This window comes from Prionailurus bengalensis, chromosome E1, assembly GCF_016509475.1.
Source record: "Prionailurus bengalensis isolate Pbe53 chromosome E1, Fcat_Pben_1.1_paternal_pri, whole genome shotgun sequence".
Classification (NCBI taxonomy): Eukaryota; Metazoa; Chordata; class Mammalia; order Carnivora; family Felidae; genus Prionailurus; species Prionailurus bengalensis.
The window spans coordinates 10,629,603-10,646,506 of NC_057347.1; the positions used below are offsets into that span (position 1 = coordinate 10,629,603).

The window sequence follows — 16,904 nt, forward strand, 5'->3', positions numbered from 1 at the left end:
TCAATGGGGGTGAGGAGGCAAGAGGCAGGCTTTCAGGGCTGAGAAAATGAGACACTACTTAAGAGGGGTCTTAGTGGGGAGGCTGAGGTGGGATAGGGGCTGAGGTCAAAGGTTTGGGAGAAGGAAGGGAGGTGGGGTGAGGTGAAGAGAACAAGAGAGGCCCCTCGCTCAGTGCGCTCAGAGCAGGAGCCAGACAGATCCCCGGGGGAACACTGTGGGAGGGGAAAGGAGGGGGCCTGAGGGGCCAGAGCAAGGGGGGCTGGGAGGGGGCTGGAGAGGGGCCCTGGCTTGAGCTGGGGCAGACAGCAGTTGGACGCCTGCAGGCTGTGCTCATGGCTCAGAAATGTCCCAGCCCTGCCAGGAGACGGCCTGGCCCCCGCTGCCCCTATCCCCCTCCAGCCCCAGACAGGCTCCCACATCAGGAGCTCCTAAGCTGCCTCCCCAGCCCTCTGCTCCCCCATAATGGGCCTCCCCTCCCCAGAACCCAGGCATGCCCACACCCTCCCCACCACTCCTTAGCCTTCCCCCAAAGGCTGATGAAACACAGGCCGGGGAAGAAAATAAACAGACATCTGGGGGGTGGGGGGGGGGGGCATTGGGAAGCAGGGGATGGGCTGGGGGTACCAGGTCCAGGGGGTGGGTGGTAGAGGGGCTCCAGGGAGCGGGGTGACTCAGCAGGGAGTGAACTCCCCAGTAATCTACCCGACAGGCCTAATGAGACGCAGGTGGTCCCCTGGCCCGGGCCCCACATCCCCTGGCCCCCCTGACCATGAAAGCAGATGCTGGTTCAGAGCCGGGGAGGGGTGAGGGGGGCTCTGCAGCTACAGGGGGCGGGGCCAGGGCGGCTGGCCAGGGCCCAGCACATAACTCTGGGCGGGTGCAGTCTGCGGCGCAGTCTGGGGCAGCAGACACCCAGCCGCTCCGAGCTGAACTGGCAGCATGAAGGTACTGGGCCTGGGGCAGGGGACTCACAGCACCGGGGGCCTGAGCCCCCTTGGGGGAAGAGGGCCCTTACCAGAGAGGGGGCTATGAAGGCACAGGACATTCCTGTGATCCAGGGGAGACTCTTAAGCTGTGAGGCCCCGGGCCTGTCCCAGAGCGTGGTGTTCCTCTGGCCGGGAAAGAGGGGCCAGAGGGGGAAGGCAAGGGGCTCCCGGCAGGGGGTGGTCTGCTTGAGGGACCGGTGCAGAGAACCCAAGGAGCTTTGGGGCTGGTTGCGGGGGGGGGGAGAGGGGGGGCTGCGGTGAGGTGACCCTGTCGTCCTGTCCCAGGCCCTCCTGGCCCTGCCGCTGCTGCTGCTTCTCTCCATGCCCCCCTGCGCCCCCCAGGCCTCTGGGATCCGGGGAGACGGTAAGCAGCCCGGCCAGCAGGCTGGGCGAGGAGAGAGTACTCTGAGCCGTCATTTCTGGGAGCCGGGATGCCATCCCCTCCTCTACAGCACGGGGCAGGTGGAGGTGATCTTTGAGCATCCCCCCTGCCCCACCCCGGAAGAAATGCCGTGATTGCTTGTGCCCCTAGGAACGGGGGCAAGCTGCGGGGTGCCGGGTATGCCTTGGTCTCCTCTCCTCACCCTCCCCGCCCCTGCCCCCAGCTCTGGAGAAGTTTTGCCTTCAGCAGCCCCTGGACTGCGATGACATCTACGCCCAGGGCTACCAGGAGGACGGTGTGTACCTCATCTACCCCTCGGGCCCCAGCGTGCCCGTGCCTGTCTTCTGTGACATGACCACCGGGGGCGGCAAGTGGACGGTGAGTGGGAGGAAGGAACGGAGGCCAGGTTCTTGCCCCGGCTGTGTGACGGAGCTTCACCTCCGGGAGCTTCGGTTTTGTCATCTCTAATGGGGTCACGATATCCACGGTGTAGCTTGTGAGCCGCCGCCAACACTGAATTCCAGGTGCCTAAGGCAGGCTAGTGCCTGTATCCTCACAATAATCCTGGGAGAAAGGTACCTTCTATAGAGGAACTGGAGCCCAGAGAGGTGAAGTCATTTGCCCAAAGTCACACAGCCCACACCGGAACTCACTGCCAGCTGCCTGAACTCTAGAACGACTTACTCCCCCTCTTAACCCTTCCCTGGCACTCGGGAGATGCTCACCGAGGGGCCTGGTGCCAGTGTGTGCCTCGTGTTAGGCCCCAGTCTGGTCCTTTAACGAAGCCCCTCAGCACCACAGGGTCCGTGCCTGCGTGAGGCCCCCACCCCCTGGACTCTTGATCGTCCAGGCCTGTCCTCTGTGCTCCAGGTTTTCCAGAAGAGATTCAATGGCTCCGTGAGTTTTTTCCGGGGCTGGAATGACTACAAGCTGGGCTTTGGCCGTGCCGACGGGGAGTACTGGCTGGGTAAGGTGGGGGCAGGGGCGTCCGGTGGGCTGGGGGCCGCCCTGAGCCAGAGCTTTGCTGAGCAGCTGCCCCTCCCCCCCATCCCCCCCAGGGCTGCAGAACCTGCACCTCCTGACGCTGAAGCAGAAGTACGAGCTACGAGTGGACCTGGAAGACTTTGAGAACAACACGGCCTCGGCCAAGTACGCCGAATTCTCCATCTCGCCCAACGCGGTCAGTGCCGAGGAGGACGGCTACACCCTCTACGTGGCAGGCTTCGAGGACGGCGGGGCAGGTACCCCCTGCTGCCGCCCTAACAAGGGGCTGTGGGGGGTGGGGGCGGGGGGGCGGGGAGAAGGCAGGGCTGGCACTACCCAGCTGGCTCCCAGCCCCTTCTGGGCCCCTCCCTCCCCGCTTGGCCCGAAAGGGCCCTGCTGGCTCCCACCCAGCTTGGGCCTCGGCCCTGGGAGAAGCCGCGTCCCCTCACTCCAGGCAGCCCTGCAGGGAGCAGCTGTTTCCCTTCACTGCAGGAGCACAGCTACCCAACAGCGGACTCAGGGAGGGTGCCCCGTCCCGCCAGGCTGCCACGTGACGCCTCGCGTAGCGTCCCCCGTCCCCGCCATCCCCGTCCCTGCCAGCACGGGGCCCTGCACCCCGCCTCAGTGGCCCCATCCCTCCTCCCCTCCGCCAGGCGACTCCCTGTCCTACCACAGCGGCCAGAAATTCTCCACCTTCGACCGGGACCAGGACCTCTTTGTGCAGAACTGTGCAGCCCTCTCCTCGGGAGCCTTCTGGTTCCGCAGCTGCCACTTCGCCAACCTCAACGGCTTCTACCTGGGCGGCTCCCACCTCTCCTATGCTAATGGCATCAACTGGGCCCAGTGGAAGGGCTTCTACTACTCCCTCAAGCGCACCGAGATGAAAATCCGCCGGGCCTGAGGGGCTGGCCCCCGTCAGGCCCCGAGTTCCCCCTCCTAGCTGCTCCAGGTTTCCATGAGTGCTCCCTCCGCGCCCTGGCCTCACCCCTGCCTACTGCTCTCTTGGCACCTGCTTCTCACAGGGGATCTCGCGGCTCTCGCCCCAGCGGATCCCGTCACCCCCAGGGTGTCCATCTCCAGGCCAGGCCTCTGTTCCCTTCGTCACCGGCCACGCGGCCAGCAGCTGACCCAGGCCTCCTCCGAAAGGCGCAGCCGTCCTGGCCCAGACCTGACTGGGCTCCGCGAGACTCTTCCTTGCCTCTGCCCTACCCCAAAGGCCGAACCGCTCTCCTCGGCTGTGGGCTTCCGCATTCCACCTCAGCCAGCTTCCTCACCCCGGGCTCCTCGGTCTGGAGCCACCCTAGTGTGCTAGACTGAGCTGGCGTAGCCTAATACCCACGGCCTGCGCCAGGCTACCCACGTGCGGCCACTGCCGCCACAGCCCGGCGCTCCCCGCACCGTTCCGAGTATCTCCGTCCTCCGTTTCCCTCCCACCAACTCATCCCCCAACGGTGAGCACCATGGACCCCCAGCCCCATCTCACTGTCATACTCAGCTTCCCCTACCTGCCTGTCCCAGCCCCTAGAGCTCAATGCCAAAACTGTATTTCAGCAGTTACCGCATGCCGCTCGAAAACAGGTACAACCACGGTAGGCATAGACACAAGGTCCCCCACCCACCCCAGGGTTGAGGTTTGACCACATGAGGGGGCAGAGGACCACCTCCTGTGGGGCTGGAAGCAGGTGGGGAGCGAAGATCTCAATAAACCTCAGGATCTGAATGAACTGGTTTTGGCTGTTGTGCATGCAAGTGTTGTCTGCTCGCCCCCCAAACGTGGGGGGACCCGACTCCCCCTTGCTCCCCTACTTACGACACCCTGCTCTCAACTCCAAAAAGACACCTAGAGTTAGGCACTAAAGGGAACCTTATATTTCACAGGCCTCATTTTGATGGCAAAAAGACTGTGTAATAATATTAATATAATAATAATAATAATAATAATAATAATAATAATAAAAATACAATACTGAAAAGGATCGCTCAAGGAGTAGAGGTTTCCTGATCCTTCCATGGCTTGGTGGTGGCTCAGGTGGCTGCTTAAGGCTGCAGTGTGTCTGAGATGAACCTGCAGAATAATCTAGCCAAGCTTCTGCTGCTGGGCCCAAGGCTCCAGCCCTTGGAGACGTCTCTGTGAGTCTGGTAGCTGGGTCTGCCCCCCGCACCAAGGCACAGGCCGTGGGCCTCAGGGCTCCTGGAGGTCAGGCAGGTCAGCCAGCAGCATTGGGGAGTCCATCTGGATCTCACGCTGCAGGGACTCAATGTCGGCAGGGTTCATGCCATGGCCCTCCAGCCAGTCAGCAAGCAGGGAAGCCGAGAGTGAGGCCGAGTCTGCCTGGCTGCGGGGATAAGGGAAGCAGGGAGAGTGGAGGGGAAAGGCACTGTTAGCCTAGGCTGGCTCCCTGCCCATCCCACAGGCGAGCTCCTCCCCCAACAGGAAACCCTACCCACAGCCCCATTCCAGAAGCTCGGTCCTGCCATCTTACCCATCCTGTGGCCCGTCAGCCACGCCCATGTCGAAAGACTGGTTTAGGAATTCCTCCAGGTCAAAGCCAACACCATAGCCGGCCCCACTGCCCTTCGGAGTGCCCGAGAAGACCGGGGGCAAGGGGTCCTCCACCTGCAACGGATGATGGCAGGTTACGACACAGGCACCATCAAGAGCGGACAGACGTCTACAAGTCCGTCCTGATGCTGCCGGCGACTCTGCCTGGACACCTGTGGGAGATGACAGCACCACCCTTGACAATCCTTGACAACCATCGAGTGCTAATTAGGGACCAGCTTGGTCCAAGCCCTCTTCCCAGGAAGCATCTTATTTGTCTCCCGACAGCCTGCTTGTTGGCATTACGCTTCTTCTAAGAGCAAGAGAACAAGTTCAGAGGTGAGCCCCATCTGCCACTCAGTTTTCATGGAATAAAGATACACCAAAGACTCTCCTATCCCCCATCCCCACCAAACAGCAAGGACTCCCCAGACCCATCTTCTCTGGGCCCAGATCCAGGAGAGCCCACAGCCCGGGCCTCGCCTCTCACCTGTGACTTGGACAACTGCTGGGTCACCAGGTTGACATCGGGCGATTCTGAGGTGGAGGGTTGAGGGGCCCCTCCGGGGTCTGGAGGGGGCGGGCCAGATGGGAAGTAAGGCAGAACACCTACGGAGCTGGGGCCAGGCAGCCCAGCGGGTGGCACAAGCGACTGGGGAGCCAGGAGGCTAGAGGCGGCATTCTGGAGTGGAGCAGGGCCAGGGACGGGCCCCGGAGGGCTGGCAGGGTGGGGAGCAGGGCCAGGGGGTGGGCAAGCAGGCTGCGGTGGGGGGCCAGAGGTGGAGCCTACAGGCTGCGGTGGGGGGCCAGCCGGAGGACTGGTGGGCTGGGCTGGGGTGGGGGCCGGGACTGGGGCGTGGGCCGGGGCCGGGGCCGGTGTGGGGGCTGGGGGCCGGGCCATGCGAGTCCAGCGCTCCAACAGGCTGCGATCATTGTCACTGAGCACCAGCCCAGCCAGGGGATCAGTGGAGGGACCCCCAGAGGCCCCGGCCCCCCGCTCCTTGCGCTCCCGCTCCTGCCGCCGCTTCTCCCGCTCCTTGGCTCGCTCCTGCCGCCTCCGCCGCTTCTCCTCCCGCTCCCGCTGGCGCTCCTGGGCTGTCACCGGCTTCCGAGGCTCAGGAGCTTCCAGAGGAGCACTGGGGCCATCTGCAGAGAAGTTGGCAGGGGGAGGGTAAGAGTCTGTGGCCTGTCCAAGCTGGGAGTACCCCCTCTGCAGCCCCACTCCCTGGCCAGCCGCTGCCTCCACAAGGCACCTCGGAGTCGGCTCCGCAAGGACTTGAGCAGGGCAGCTTTGAGGGCCGCCTTGGTGTTGTCTGAGATGGCGCCCTCTTTCTTCGGAGGGGCTGGTTCACTGGCGGGCAGGGGTGGCTGCAGGGTCAGATCGATAGTGTCAGGTGCCGGGCCCGGACACGGCGGCGGGGCTGGCGGAGGGGACTCCATGGCACAGTCCCCGCTGGGAGCCCAGGGGCTGGGCATCTCAACGTCGGGACAGCCAGGCTCACTGGCCACAGGCTGCAGGGAAGGCTGGAAGCGGATCTGCTGGCGGATGCCCTCGCGTCGCGCGTGGAAGTCCTCAATCTCAGCCACGATGGCCTCTTTAATGCGCTCCCGGGTGAGGGCTTCACGGTCAAAGGCGAAATCAAAAGGCGGGGCACAGTCGGGCTCATCATCAGGATCGTGGTACTTGGCCAGGAAGGGGTGGCGAAGGGCAGCGGCTGCGGAGATGCGGGCGCTGGGCTCAAAACGCAGCATGCGCCCCAACAGTGAGAGGGCCTGGCGGTCAGCGCCTGGGTACACTGTCTCCCAGGGCACGGGCTGACGTGGCGGCAGGCTCTGGATATAGGCCCGCACCCTCTCAGCCCCGACGGCCTGAATCACGGCCGGCGATGGAGTACCCAGCACCATCATGATCAGCTGCAGTTGGTGCACATAATTTTTGCCTGGGAAGAGCTGGCGCCGGGCCAGCATCTCACCAAAGATGCAGCCCACAGACCACAGGTCGATGGCCTGCGTGTACTCATGCAGTGAGAGCATGAGCTCAGGAGCACGGTACCAGCGCGTGGCCACATACTCAGTCATAAAGTACTGGTGCTCAGCCGGCGAGGTGCACAGGCCGCGGGCCATGCCAAAGTCACCGATCTTGAGCTCACAATTCTCATTCACCAACAGGTTGGAGGGCTTGAGGTCGCGGTGGATGACCTGAGCCGAGTGCATGTACTTGAGGCCCCGAAGCAGCTGGTACAGGAAGTAGCGCACGTGCTCCAGAGTGAGTGGCTGGGAGGAATGGATGATCTGGTGCAGGTCGCTCTCCATCAGGTCCAGGACCACGTAGCTAGAGGGGGCAAGAAAGACAGGCATGGCTGCCTCGCCGGCGCGGCGGCCCCAGCCTCACTACTCCCTCCCAGCGTGACAGGTAATGGCCTCATCCTTGCACTCTGCAGGGGCCAATGGCATGGTATGAAGAGTTAGGATCTTCTCCAACTCTTCCATAACCTCAAGTGAAGTTAAATCATTTTTCCGTCTAGATCCAGTTTCCCCAGGGTTGGACTAAACCAGGGCTGGCCGATAGGTCTAGTTTGGGGGCCATCTCCACTGTTTGGTGTGGCTGCTTGAAAGACTATGTGAAAACTGCGCAGGCTTGCCCAGGTTTTGTTAAGAAAGTGCTCTGTGATCGACCAGTGATATCTGCTATGAGAACAAAAGGGTGACGTTATCTCACGAAGGTCCCGCGTCTGCCATCCCACATACCGAGATTTCATAAAACCGTAACGTCTGTACTCTTCACGAGTAATCACGGTTGTCCCGGGGAAAGCCCTAAGGGACACTGGTCCTGGAATCACGGGACATTTCCCAGCCTGCCTTCAGCTGCCCTTCGGAAACTTCAGCAACATGGCCCCGGCCTTCAGAAAAGGTCCCGCCTCTGCCTTTCTCTCCCATCCCTGCTCCTTACACAGATTTGAACTCCCCGTAGGGCACCGTGGGCCTCAAGATGTCCTTGATGGCGATGATGTTGTCGTGCTTGAAGTGTTTGAGGATCTTCAGCTCCCTGAGGGTCCGCTTGGCATTGGTAACCACGTCAAAAGCATTAGGGATCTTCTTAATGGCCACCTGCTGGCCTGGGGAGCAGGGAAAAGGAAGATACCATGACGTACCTTAGAATGGCTGCAGATTGGCAAAAGGCCACTCTCAGCATCTCCCTTCTATTTTTTTTTTTTTTTTTAGTGTTTTATTTATTTTTGAGAGAGAGTACGTGCAAAGGTGGGGGAGAGGCAGAGAGGGGGACGGAGGATCTGAAGCAGGCTCTGGCTTTTAGCACACAACCCTGTGCGGGGCTCCAGCTCACGAAACCGCGAGGTCATGATCTGAGCTGAACCCACTGAGCCACCCAGGCCCCCCCAACATCTCCCTTCTAGAATGCAGTTACCATATACTGAATAACAACTATCCTATAACAAGAGCCTACTACGTGCCAAGCCTTGTCCTAAGCACTCTGCATACATTATCAGATTTCCCCTTCACATCTGTCCTGAGACAGATACTAGTAGTTCAATGCTGGACATGATAACCCCCCATGGTAACCTAGTTACCTGCTAGTAACTAGCTAGTTGTGCAGCTAATCAGTAGCAGAGCCTTGACTCTAAATAACCTGTGCTCGTTCTCCCTACCTACACTCTCTCTCCCTCTCAGACCTCACCCATCCCACCACCAATGCCTTGCTCCAGTCTCTGGCTCCAGAACACTTTTCTCTTTTAGAAACCAAAGATGGGATCTCCATTCTGGTCTAATTGGTATTGTCATTTTTTTTTTTTTTTTCTAAAGAAATAGGCAAAACCACCAACGGCAGCTCCCGAGAACTGTGCCCAACACAGAGCCTGGCACCCCAGAAGACACTTCATCGGTATTTGTTGCCTTCAGCCAGAATGTAGATCCCAGCTTTCCTGGCTGTTTGAGATGGAGCAGGTTTCTCACTCTCTAGGGAACCGGCTTCCAGATCTGTAAGCGGTTCACGATAGGGAAGCTCACCGGTGAGACGTCGGCGCGCTGAGGACACCACCCCATAGGCCCCGTTGCCTATGGTCTCAATGATCTCGTACTCGTCCCCCACGTCAAAGGTCACATCGAAGGAGCGCGCTTTCAGCAGGGCCAGGTTCTTGGCCGCGACACAGGCAGCGGTGTTGGTGGGTTCCGCCTTCACCGGCCCGGGAGGCTCCCCAGAGCCGTCCTCGCCTTCTTCCTCCTTCAGGGGTTCGGCCATGGCTTCTGTGCGGAGACGCTGGTGAGGAGGGGCCCGCCGCCCTCCCAGGCCTCAGTTTCCCCTCTATGAGGCTGGGGAGCAGTACCAGGGAGTTACCAAGTTCCCCAAGCCGACGGGGGCCAGGTAGGGAGCGAAAGAGAGCGGCTGGCACGCAGTCGTCGTCCCACACCCGGACTTGGAACCCAGAGCTCAGGTCCGGGGTGGAACGCAGGGTGGGAGGTGGGGGAGGCGCCGCCAGGCGCGGTCCAGGAAGAAAGGGAGGGGCGGGGCACTTCGCTTTTCTCGGTCAACACTCACCGAATGGCGCCCCACTCCGACACCTCCTCGGGGCCTTCGGAGGTCGCCGGTGCCCCCTGCCTCCCCGATCTCCCGTCCCCCGTGGAGGGGTACTAAAAGAGTCGCTCGCTCACTTGTTTAAGGCCGCCGCCACCACCTCAGCGTCGTGCTCTGCCCAGCCGGTCCCCCCGCCCCGCCTCCCAAGACCACGCTCCCTCCAGCCTCTAGCCAATCGCTGGGCGGCCTCTGAGGAGGTTCCCACCCCTTCTACTGGCTGCGTCCAATCCGAACCCACCTGAAGAGGAAGCCACGCCTCCGCCCGCGCGCGCGCGCCGCTGTCCAGCTTGCCCGAGGGAGCCGCCCAAAGGGCTCTCGGCGCTTCGCAGGGGTGCACCCTCCGCCCCGCGCCGTCTTCTGACGCATGCGCAGTAGCAGCCCCGGGCGCCGCGTGAATGGAAGGCAACGTCCCCGTGCGTGCGCGCGCACTGCCATCCTGCGCTTTAACTACTCGTTAGTCACCTCTGGTCCCGGGAGCTGGAAGGGCTGAGGTGCGTGGATCTGTCACCTTCTCGGTCGGCTCATGAAATCTCCCTTCTTAGGCCCCTTTCCCTCTATCAGTCCCCATCGCCCGAAGAATTATGCACCACCCCCTCCTTTTCCCGATCGGCTGGGAGCTCGGCTCTTGGTAATGCGCCACCCAAACTATAGGGTTGGTCCGACGCGTCCAACCACAGAGACCCTGGGCCTCTGGGATTCTAGAGCGGCCGGCCTGAAGCCGCCACTGACTTCCGGTGGTTGGTCGTCCGCCCAGCTTCCGGAGTCCCCGGGCGTCCGCTCGGGTTTTCCCGGCCTCCTGCGTGTTCTCTCCGTCGGTGGTTCTGCGGTGGTCTCCGCTCTTTGGGCTGCGGCGGAGCTGAGGGGGAGAGCGAGCGGGGCGTCCAGCCTCTACCCCTTCGCGGAGCCCGCGGGTCAGCCGAGCCCAGAGAGGGAGGAAGCAGTACTGGGATCCAGGTGCCCCGCCCCACTCCGGAGCCGGTAGTTCGTTCGTCCGTATAGCAAATACTCATCGAGCACCATCCCTCAAAAGCTCAGTGCGGAGGAGGCAGCGGTGACACGGGGACAAGTATGAACATGGTGGGGAGGAAAGGTTTTCAGGAAGCTCGAGGTAGTGCTGTAAGGAAAAGGGCTTTGGAGCAGGGACTCCAAAGGTGGCTCTTTACGCCGAGTGAGAAGAGGGAAGGGCTCAGACAACGGTATGGAGGCGAGAAGTACAGGATCGCAGGCTCTGCCCTGAATAATGATCAATGACCGGTGGGTGGAACCCCATGGTTAGACTCCGAGTGCCGGGTAGAGAGGGTCTCTTCCTTACATCACTAACTAGCGGCTGAAAAGTGGATCCAGACCAGAAACGAAGTTTGGTAAGCCCTACACACTTCCTAAAAATGTTGTTTTGTTGGGGCGCCTGGCTGGCCCAGCTGGTAGAGCGTGCCAACTCTTGATCTCAGGGTTGTGAGTTCAAGCCCCACGTAGGGTGTAGAGGCTAAAAAAATAAAATCTTAAAACCTTTGTTTTGTTTATATTCCACACTGTTGTGTTGTGTTTTGTTTTCTTTTTACATACAGAAAGTCAGACGTAAGTGTATAGTTCAATCAGTTTTCACAAATTTAACACAACGGTTGTATTGAATTCAGATAAAAAAAACTATCAGCTGCTCAGAAGCCCCTTCTCTTTAATGGTGACAGTCCCCCCCCCCCCCCAACCCGGCTCCCGCCCCTTGGTAACTCTTCCATACTTTTTTTTTCTTAGCACTGAATTAAAAAAAAAAAAAATTAACGTTTATTTATTTTTGAAACACAGAGAGACACAGCATGAACGGGGGAGGGGCAGAGAGAGAGGGAGACACAGAATCAGAAGCAAACTCCAGACTCTGAGCCATCAGCCCAGAGCCCGACGCAAGGCTCGAACTCGCGAACCGCGAGATCGTGACCTGAGCCGAAGTCGGGCGCTTAACCGACTGAGCCACCCAGGCGCCCCAGCACTGAATTTTAAGGTTTATTGGGATCATACATTAAAATGAAAAAGTAGATACTGCGTCTTTTAAAAGTCAAGGAAAAACATACTTGTCTAAGGTCAGCCCCTGGAAAAACAGCTATCTAGTATTTAGACATATAAAGATCCCATATGGGTCTCCCCGGTTAATTAAGGTTGAGCTATGAATTTGTTTCTGGTTTTTCTCACAGCATAACAAAAAACCATATTAACTGTTGCACTGAATATTAATAAACTGTACTTGAGGAAAGGGAACATTTTCTGTCACTGAGGTCTGAAAATAGCACTTGGATGGCCTTTCTTTAGGGGGCACAGTAGACAATCTTCCCTAACTCGAGTATGTCTAATATGAGGCCTGCAGTGACCTTCAGTATAAGTAGAGGTCATAAAACAGCAAGACACAGAAACTCACGTAGTCAGGGGACTGGGTGGGCAACTGTGTGATGGTCCTGTCTGATTCAGGAAGAAAACAAAGTATCGTAAGAGAGTCATACATAGACTTTAGTTACCTCTCTATAAAAACTTCAGCTAGGCTGGGTATACAGTTATAGGCTATTCAACATTCTCTGACAAAAACTGATTCTCATCCACTTTTTTTTTTTTTAATGTTTATTTTTGAGAATGAGAAACAGTGTGAGCTGGGGAGGGACAGAGAGAGAATCTAGAGACACACAGAATCGGAAGCAGGCTCCAGGCTCTGAGCTGTCAGCACAGAGCCTGATACGGGGCTCGAACCCACGAACCGTGAGATCACGGCCTGAGCTGAAGTCGGTCCCTTAACCGACTGAGCCACCCGGGTGCCCCTCTCATCTACTTTTCAATCTACTATGAGCTGCCTTCTTTGCCTCTACCCTTACTGGGCCCTGACTCTGTCCTGGAAAAGTCATCAATTATCTAACTATAGGCAAATCCAATGGATGTTTTTCGGTCTTTGCCTTACTGAGCTCTGCTGCATCGGACACAACTGACCATTTCTTTAGGAAAAAAGCATCTCGAGGCGCCTGGGTGGCTCAATCAGTTAAGTGTCCGACTTTGGCTGAGGTCATGATCTCACGGTTGTGAGTTTGAGCCCCACGTCAGGCTCTGTGCTGACAGCTCAGAGCCTGGAGCCTGCTTCAGGTTCTGTGTCTCCCTCTCTCTCTCTTTCAAAAATACATAAACCTTAAAAAAAATTTTTTTTAATGTCTCACATGGCTCAAAACTTGTTATAAGAAGGTTTAAGTGAAAAATCTTGGCCCTAACCCCAGGCGGTCACTTTTGTTGTCTCTTAGAATACAATTCAATACAAATACACATTTTTGTCCAACTCCTCTTTAATAAATACAAATTCTATACACCTTTCCTAAAGATCATTAAATATCAATAACCAAAGTGGTCCCTCATTTTTTTAAAGGTTTTATTTATTATTTATTTTTAAATTATTTTATTTATTTTTTGAGAGAGAGGGAGACAGTGTGAACAAGGGAAGGGTCAGAGAAGGATGGAACATAGACCCTGAAGCAGGCTCCAGGCTCTGAGCTGTCTGCGCACAGGGCCTAATGTGGGGCTTGAACTCATGAACAGTGATATCATGACCTGAGCCAAAGTCGGCTGCTTAACCGACTGAACCACCCAGGCGCCCCATTTTTTTTTTTTTTTAATAATAGCTTTTTTTGAGAGAAAATTCACATGCTATAAGACCTAAAAGCGTAAAGGGGCACCTCGGTGGCTAAGTCAGCTAAGTATCGGGCTCCATTTTGGCTCGGGCCATGATCTCACAGTTTCACGAGTCCGGGCCCCGTGTCCAGCTGTGCACTGACAGGGTGGAACCTGCTTGGGATTCTCTCTCTCCCTCTCTCTCTCCCCCTCCCCTGCTTGCACTCTGTCTGTCTCTCACAAAATAAATAAACTTGAAAAAAATTACAAGCGTACAATTTAGTAGGTTTTTGTATTATGTTCATAAAAATTGTGCAACCACCACCTAATTTTGGAACTTTTTTCTCACCCCAAAAAGAGCTCCTTCAGGAGTCGCTCCTCATCTCCCCTCCCCAGCTCCTGGCAACCACCCATCTACTTTTCTGTCTCTCTGGATTTGCCTATTCTGAACGTTCCTTACAAATGGAATCTTAACAACATGTGATCTTTTGTGTGTGATTTCTCTCAGCATAATGTTTTTCCAAGGTTCATCCTTGCAGCATGTATCAGAACGTCATTCCTGTTTTTTTTTTTATTTCTTTTTTTAACTTTAATTTTATTTATTTTTTAAATTTGCATCCAAATTAGTTAGCATATAGTGCAACAGTGATTTCAGGAGTAGATTCCTTAGTGCCCTTTACCCATTTAGCCCATCCCCCCCCGCCCACAACCTCTCCAGTAACCCTCTGTTTGTTCTCTATATGTAAGAGTCTCTTATGTTTTGTCTCCCCCCCCCCCCGTTTTTATATTCTTTTTGTTTCCCTTCCCTTACGTTCATCTGTTTTGTTTCTTAAAGTCCTCATATGAGTGAAGTCATATGAATTTTGTCTTTCTCTGACTGACTAATTTCACTTAGCGTAATACCCTCCAGTTCCACCCCCGTAGTTGCAAATGGCAAGATTTCATTCTTTTTGATTGCTGACTAATACTCCCTTGTGTATATATATATATATATATATATATATATATATATACCACATCTTCTTTATGCATTCATCCATCGATGGACATCTGGGCTCTTTCCATACTTTGGCTATTGTCGATAGTGCTGCTATAAACATGGGGGTGCATGTGCCCCTTCGAAACAGCACACCTGTATCCCGTGGATAAATGCCTAGTAGTGCAATTGCTAGCTGGCAGGGTAGTTCTATTTTTAGTTTTTTGAGGAACCTCCATGCTGTTTTCCAGAGTGGCCGCACCAGTTTGCATTCCTACCAGAAATGCAAAAGAGATCCTCTTTCTCTCTGTCCTCGCCGACATCTGTTGTTGCCTGAGTTGTTAATGTGAACCATTCTGACAGGTGTGAGGTGGTATCTCATTGTGGTTTTGATTTGTATTTCCCTGATATTGAGTGATGTTGAGCATCTTTTCATGTGTCGGTTGGCTATCTGAATGTCTTCTTTGGAGAAGTGTCTGTTCATGTCTTTTGCCCATTTCTTCACTGGATTATTTGTTTTTTGGGTGTTGAGTTTGATAAGTTCTTTATAGATTTTGGATACTAACCCTTTATCTGATATGTCATTTGCAAATATCTTCTCCCATTCTGTCGGTTGCCTTTTAGTTTTGCTGATTGTTTCCTTTGCTGTGCAGAAGCTTTTTATCTTGATGAGGTCCCAGTAGTTCATTTTTGCTTTTGTTTCCCTTGCCTCCGGAGATGTGTTGAGTAAGAAGTTGCTGTGGCCAAGATCAAAGAGGTTTTTGCCTGCTTTCTCCTTGAGGATTTTGATGGCTTCCTGTCTTACGTTTAGGTCTTTCAACCATTTTGAGTTTATTTTTGTGTATGGTGGTCCAGGTTCATTCTCCTGCATGTCGCTTTCCAGTTTTCCCAGCACCACTTGCCGAAGAGACTGTCTTTGTTCCATTGGATATTCTTTCCTGTTTTGTCAAAGATGAGTTGGCCATACGTTTGTGGGTCCATTTCTGGGTTCTGTATTCTGTTCCATTGATCTGAGTGTCTGTTCTTGTGCCAGCACCATACTGTCTTGATGATTACAGCTTTGTGGTATAGCTTGAAGTCTGGGATTGTGATGCCTCCTGCTTTGGTTTTCTTTTTCAAGATTGCGTTGGCTATTCGGGGTCTTTTCTGGTTCCATACAAATTTTAGGATTATTTGTTCTAGCTCTGTGAATAATGTTGGTGTTACTTTGGTAGGGATTGCATTGAATATGTAGATTGCTTTGGGTAGTATCGATATTTTAACAATATTTGTTCTTCCTATCCAGGAGCATAGAATCTTTTTCCATTTTTTTGTGTCTTCTTCAATTTCTTTCATAAGCTTTCTATAGTTTTCAGTGTATAGATTTTTCACCTCTTTGGTTAGATTTATTCCTAGGTATTTTATGGTTTTTTGTGCAACTGTAAATGGGATCGATTCCTTGATTTCTCTGTCGCTTCATTGTTGGTGTATAGGAATGCAACTGATTTCTGTACATTGATTTTATATCCTGCAACTTTGCTGAATTCATGAATCAATTCTAGCAGTTTTGGGGTGGAATCTTTTGGGTTTTCCATAGAGTATCATGTCATCTGCAAAGAGTGAAAGTTTGACCTCCTCCTGGCCGATTTGGATGCCTTTTATTTCTTTGTGTTATCTGATTGCAGAGGCTAAGACTTCCAATACTATGTTGAATAACAGTGGCGAGAGTGGACATCCCTGTCTTGTTCATTCCTTTTTAAGACCAAATATATTACATTGTATGGATAGATTACATTTTGTTCATTAGTTGGTGGACATTTGTTTCCACTTTTTGGCTATTGTAACAATGATGCTGTGAACATTCAAGTACAAGTGTTTGTGTGGACGTGTTTTCATTTCTCTTGGGTAGATACCTTAGAGCGAGCTTGCTGGGTCATACGGCAAACTTTCACATTTAATTTTTTGGGGGAACTGCCAAACTTTTCCCCAGTGGCTGTGTTCATGTTACAAACTGACCAGCAGTTTGAAGGTTCTCATTTCTCCACAGCCTCACCAACACTTGTCAATTCCACCCTCCTTTTTTAGTAGCCCATCCTAGTGGGTGTGAAATGGTACGTCATTGTGGTTTTGATTTGCGTTTCCCTAATGACTAATGATGTTGAGCATCTTTTCATGTGCTTATGGGCCATTTGTCTTTTGGGGGGAAAATGTCTATTCAAATGCTTTGTTTTTAATTGTGTTATTTCCCTTTGTATTGTTGAATTGTAAGAGTTCTGTATATATTCTGGAAATAAGTTCCTTATCAGATATATAATTTACAAATATTCTGCAGATTGCCTTTTCACTTCCTTGATGGTATCATTTAAAGCACAGAGGTTTTGGGGTGCCTGGGTGGCTCAGTCGGTTAAGTGTCCGACTTCGGCTCAGGTCATGATCTCATGGTTTGTGGATTTGAGCCCCGCGTTGAGCTATGTGCTGACAGCTCAGAGCCTGGAGCCTGCTTCGGATTCTGTGTCTCCCTCTCTCTCTACCCCACCCCCCGCTTCCACTCTGTCTCTCTCTGTCTCTCAAAAATGAATGAATGTTAAAAAAATTTTTTTAATTTAAAGCACGAAGGTTTTTTAAATTTTTAGTTTTTAATTGTAATGAATTCCAACTTAGCTATTTTTGTCTCTTGTCCCTTGTGCTGTTGATGTCCTATGTAAGAAACCATCTCATTTTTTACAGCTAAATAGTATCCCTTTACAAAGTAATCTCTTTAACTAGCACCCTATAGGTGGACATTTAGATTCACTCAGATTTTTTTGCTGTTGCAAACAGTCCTGAAATAAATGATCTTG

General features: G+C 54.1%; 2 protein-coding genes across 3 annotated transcripts; one reads left to right on the plus strand and one right to left on the minus strand.

Annotated features, from left to right (window-relative positions):
* The first annotated feature begins 835 nt into the window (after positions 1-835).
* On the plus strand, positions 836-4,076 carry MFAP4 (microfibril associated protein 4). Its single transcript, XM_043583272.1, has 6 exons — positions 836-945; positions 1,272-1,350; positions 1,592-1,746; positions 2,239-2,335; positions 2,427-2,609; positions 3,006-4,076. The coding sequence occupies exons 1-6, from the start codon at positions 940-942 to the stop codon at positions 3,251-3,253; spliced, it is 768 nt and encodes a 255-aa protein (XP_043439207.1). The 5' UTR covers positions 836-939; the 3' UTR covers positions 3,254-4,076.
* A 122-nt stretch (positions 4,077-4,198) lies between these two features.
* Positions 4,199-9,628, minus strand: MAPK7 (mitogen-activated protein kinase 7). 2 transcript variants are annotated; one of them, XM_043583270.1, is made up of 7 exons: positions 9,447-9,628; positions 8,918-9,154; positions 7,845-8,010; positions 6,148-7,226; positions 5,385-6,040; positions 4,836-4,969; positions 4,199-4,688 (listed from the first exon to the last, which is right to left on the minus strand). In XM_043583270.1, exons 2-7 carry the CDS (start codon positions 9,147-9,149, stop codon positions 4,535-4,537), a joined length of 2,421 nt encoding a protein of 806 aa, XP_043439205.1. In that variant the 5' UTR covers positions 9,150-9,154; positions 9,447-9,628; the 3' UTR covers positions 4,199-4,534. The 2 variants fall into 2 exon arrangements, with proteins under 2 accessions (XP_043439205.1, XP_043439206.1); XM_043583271.1 differs by having other exon boundaries at positions 9,560-9,623.
* Positions 9,629-16,904: the final 7,276 nt, after the last annotated feature.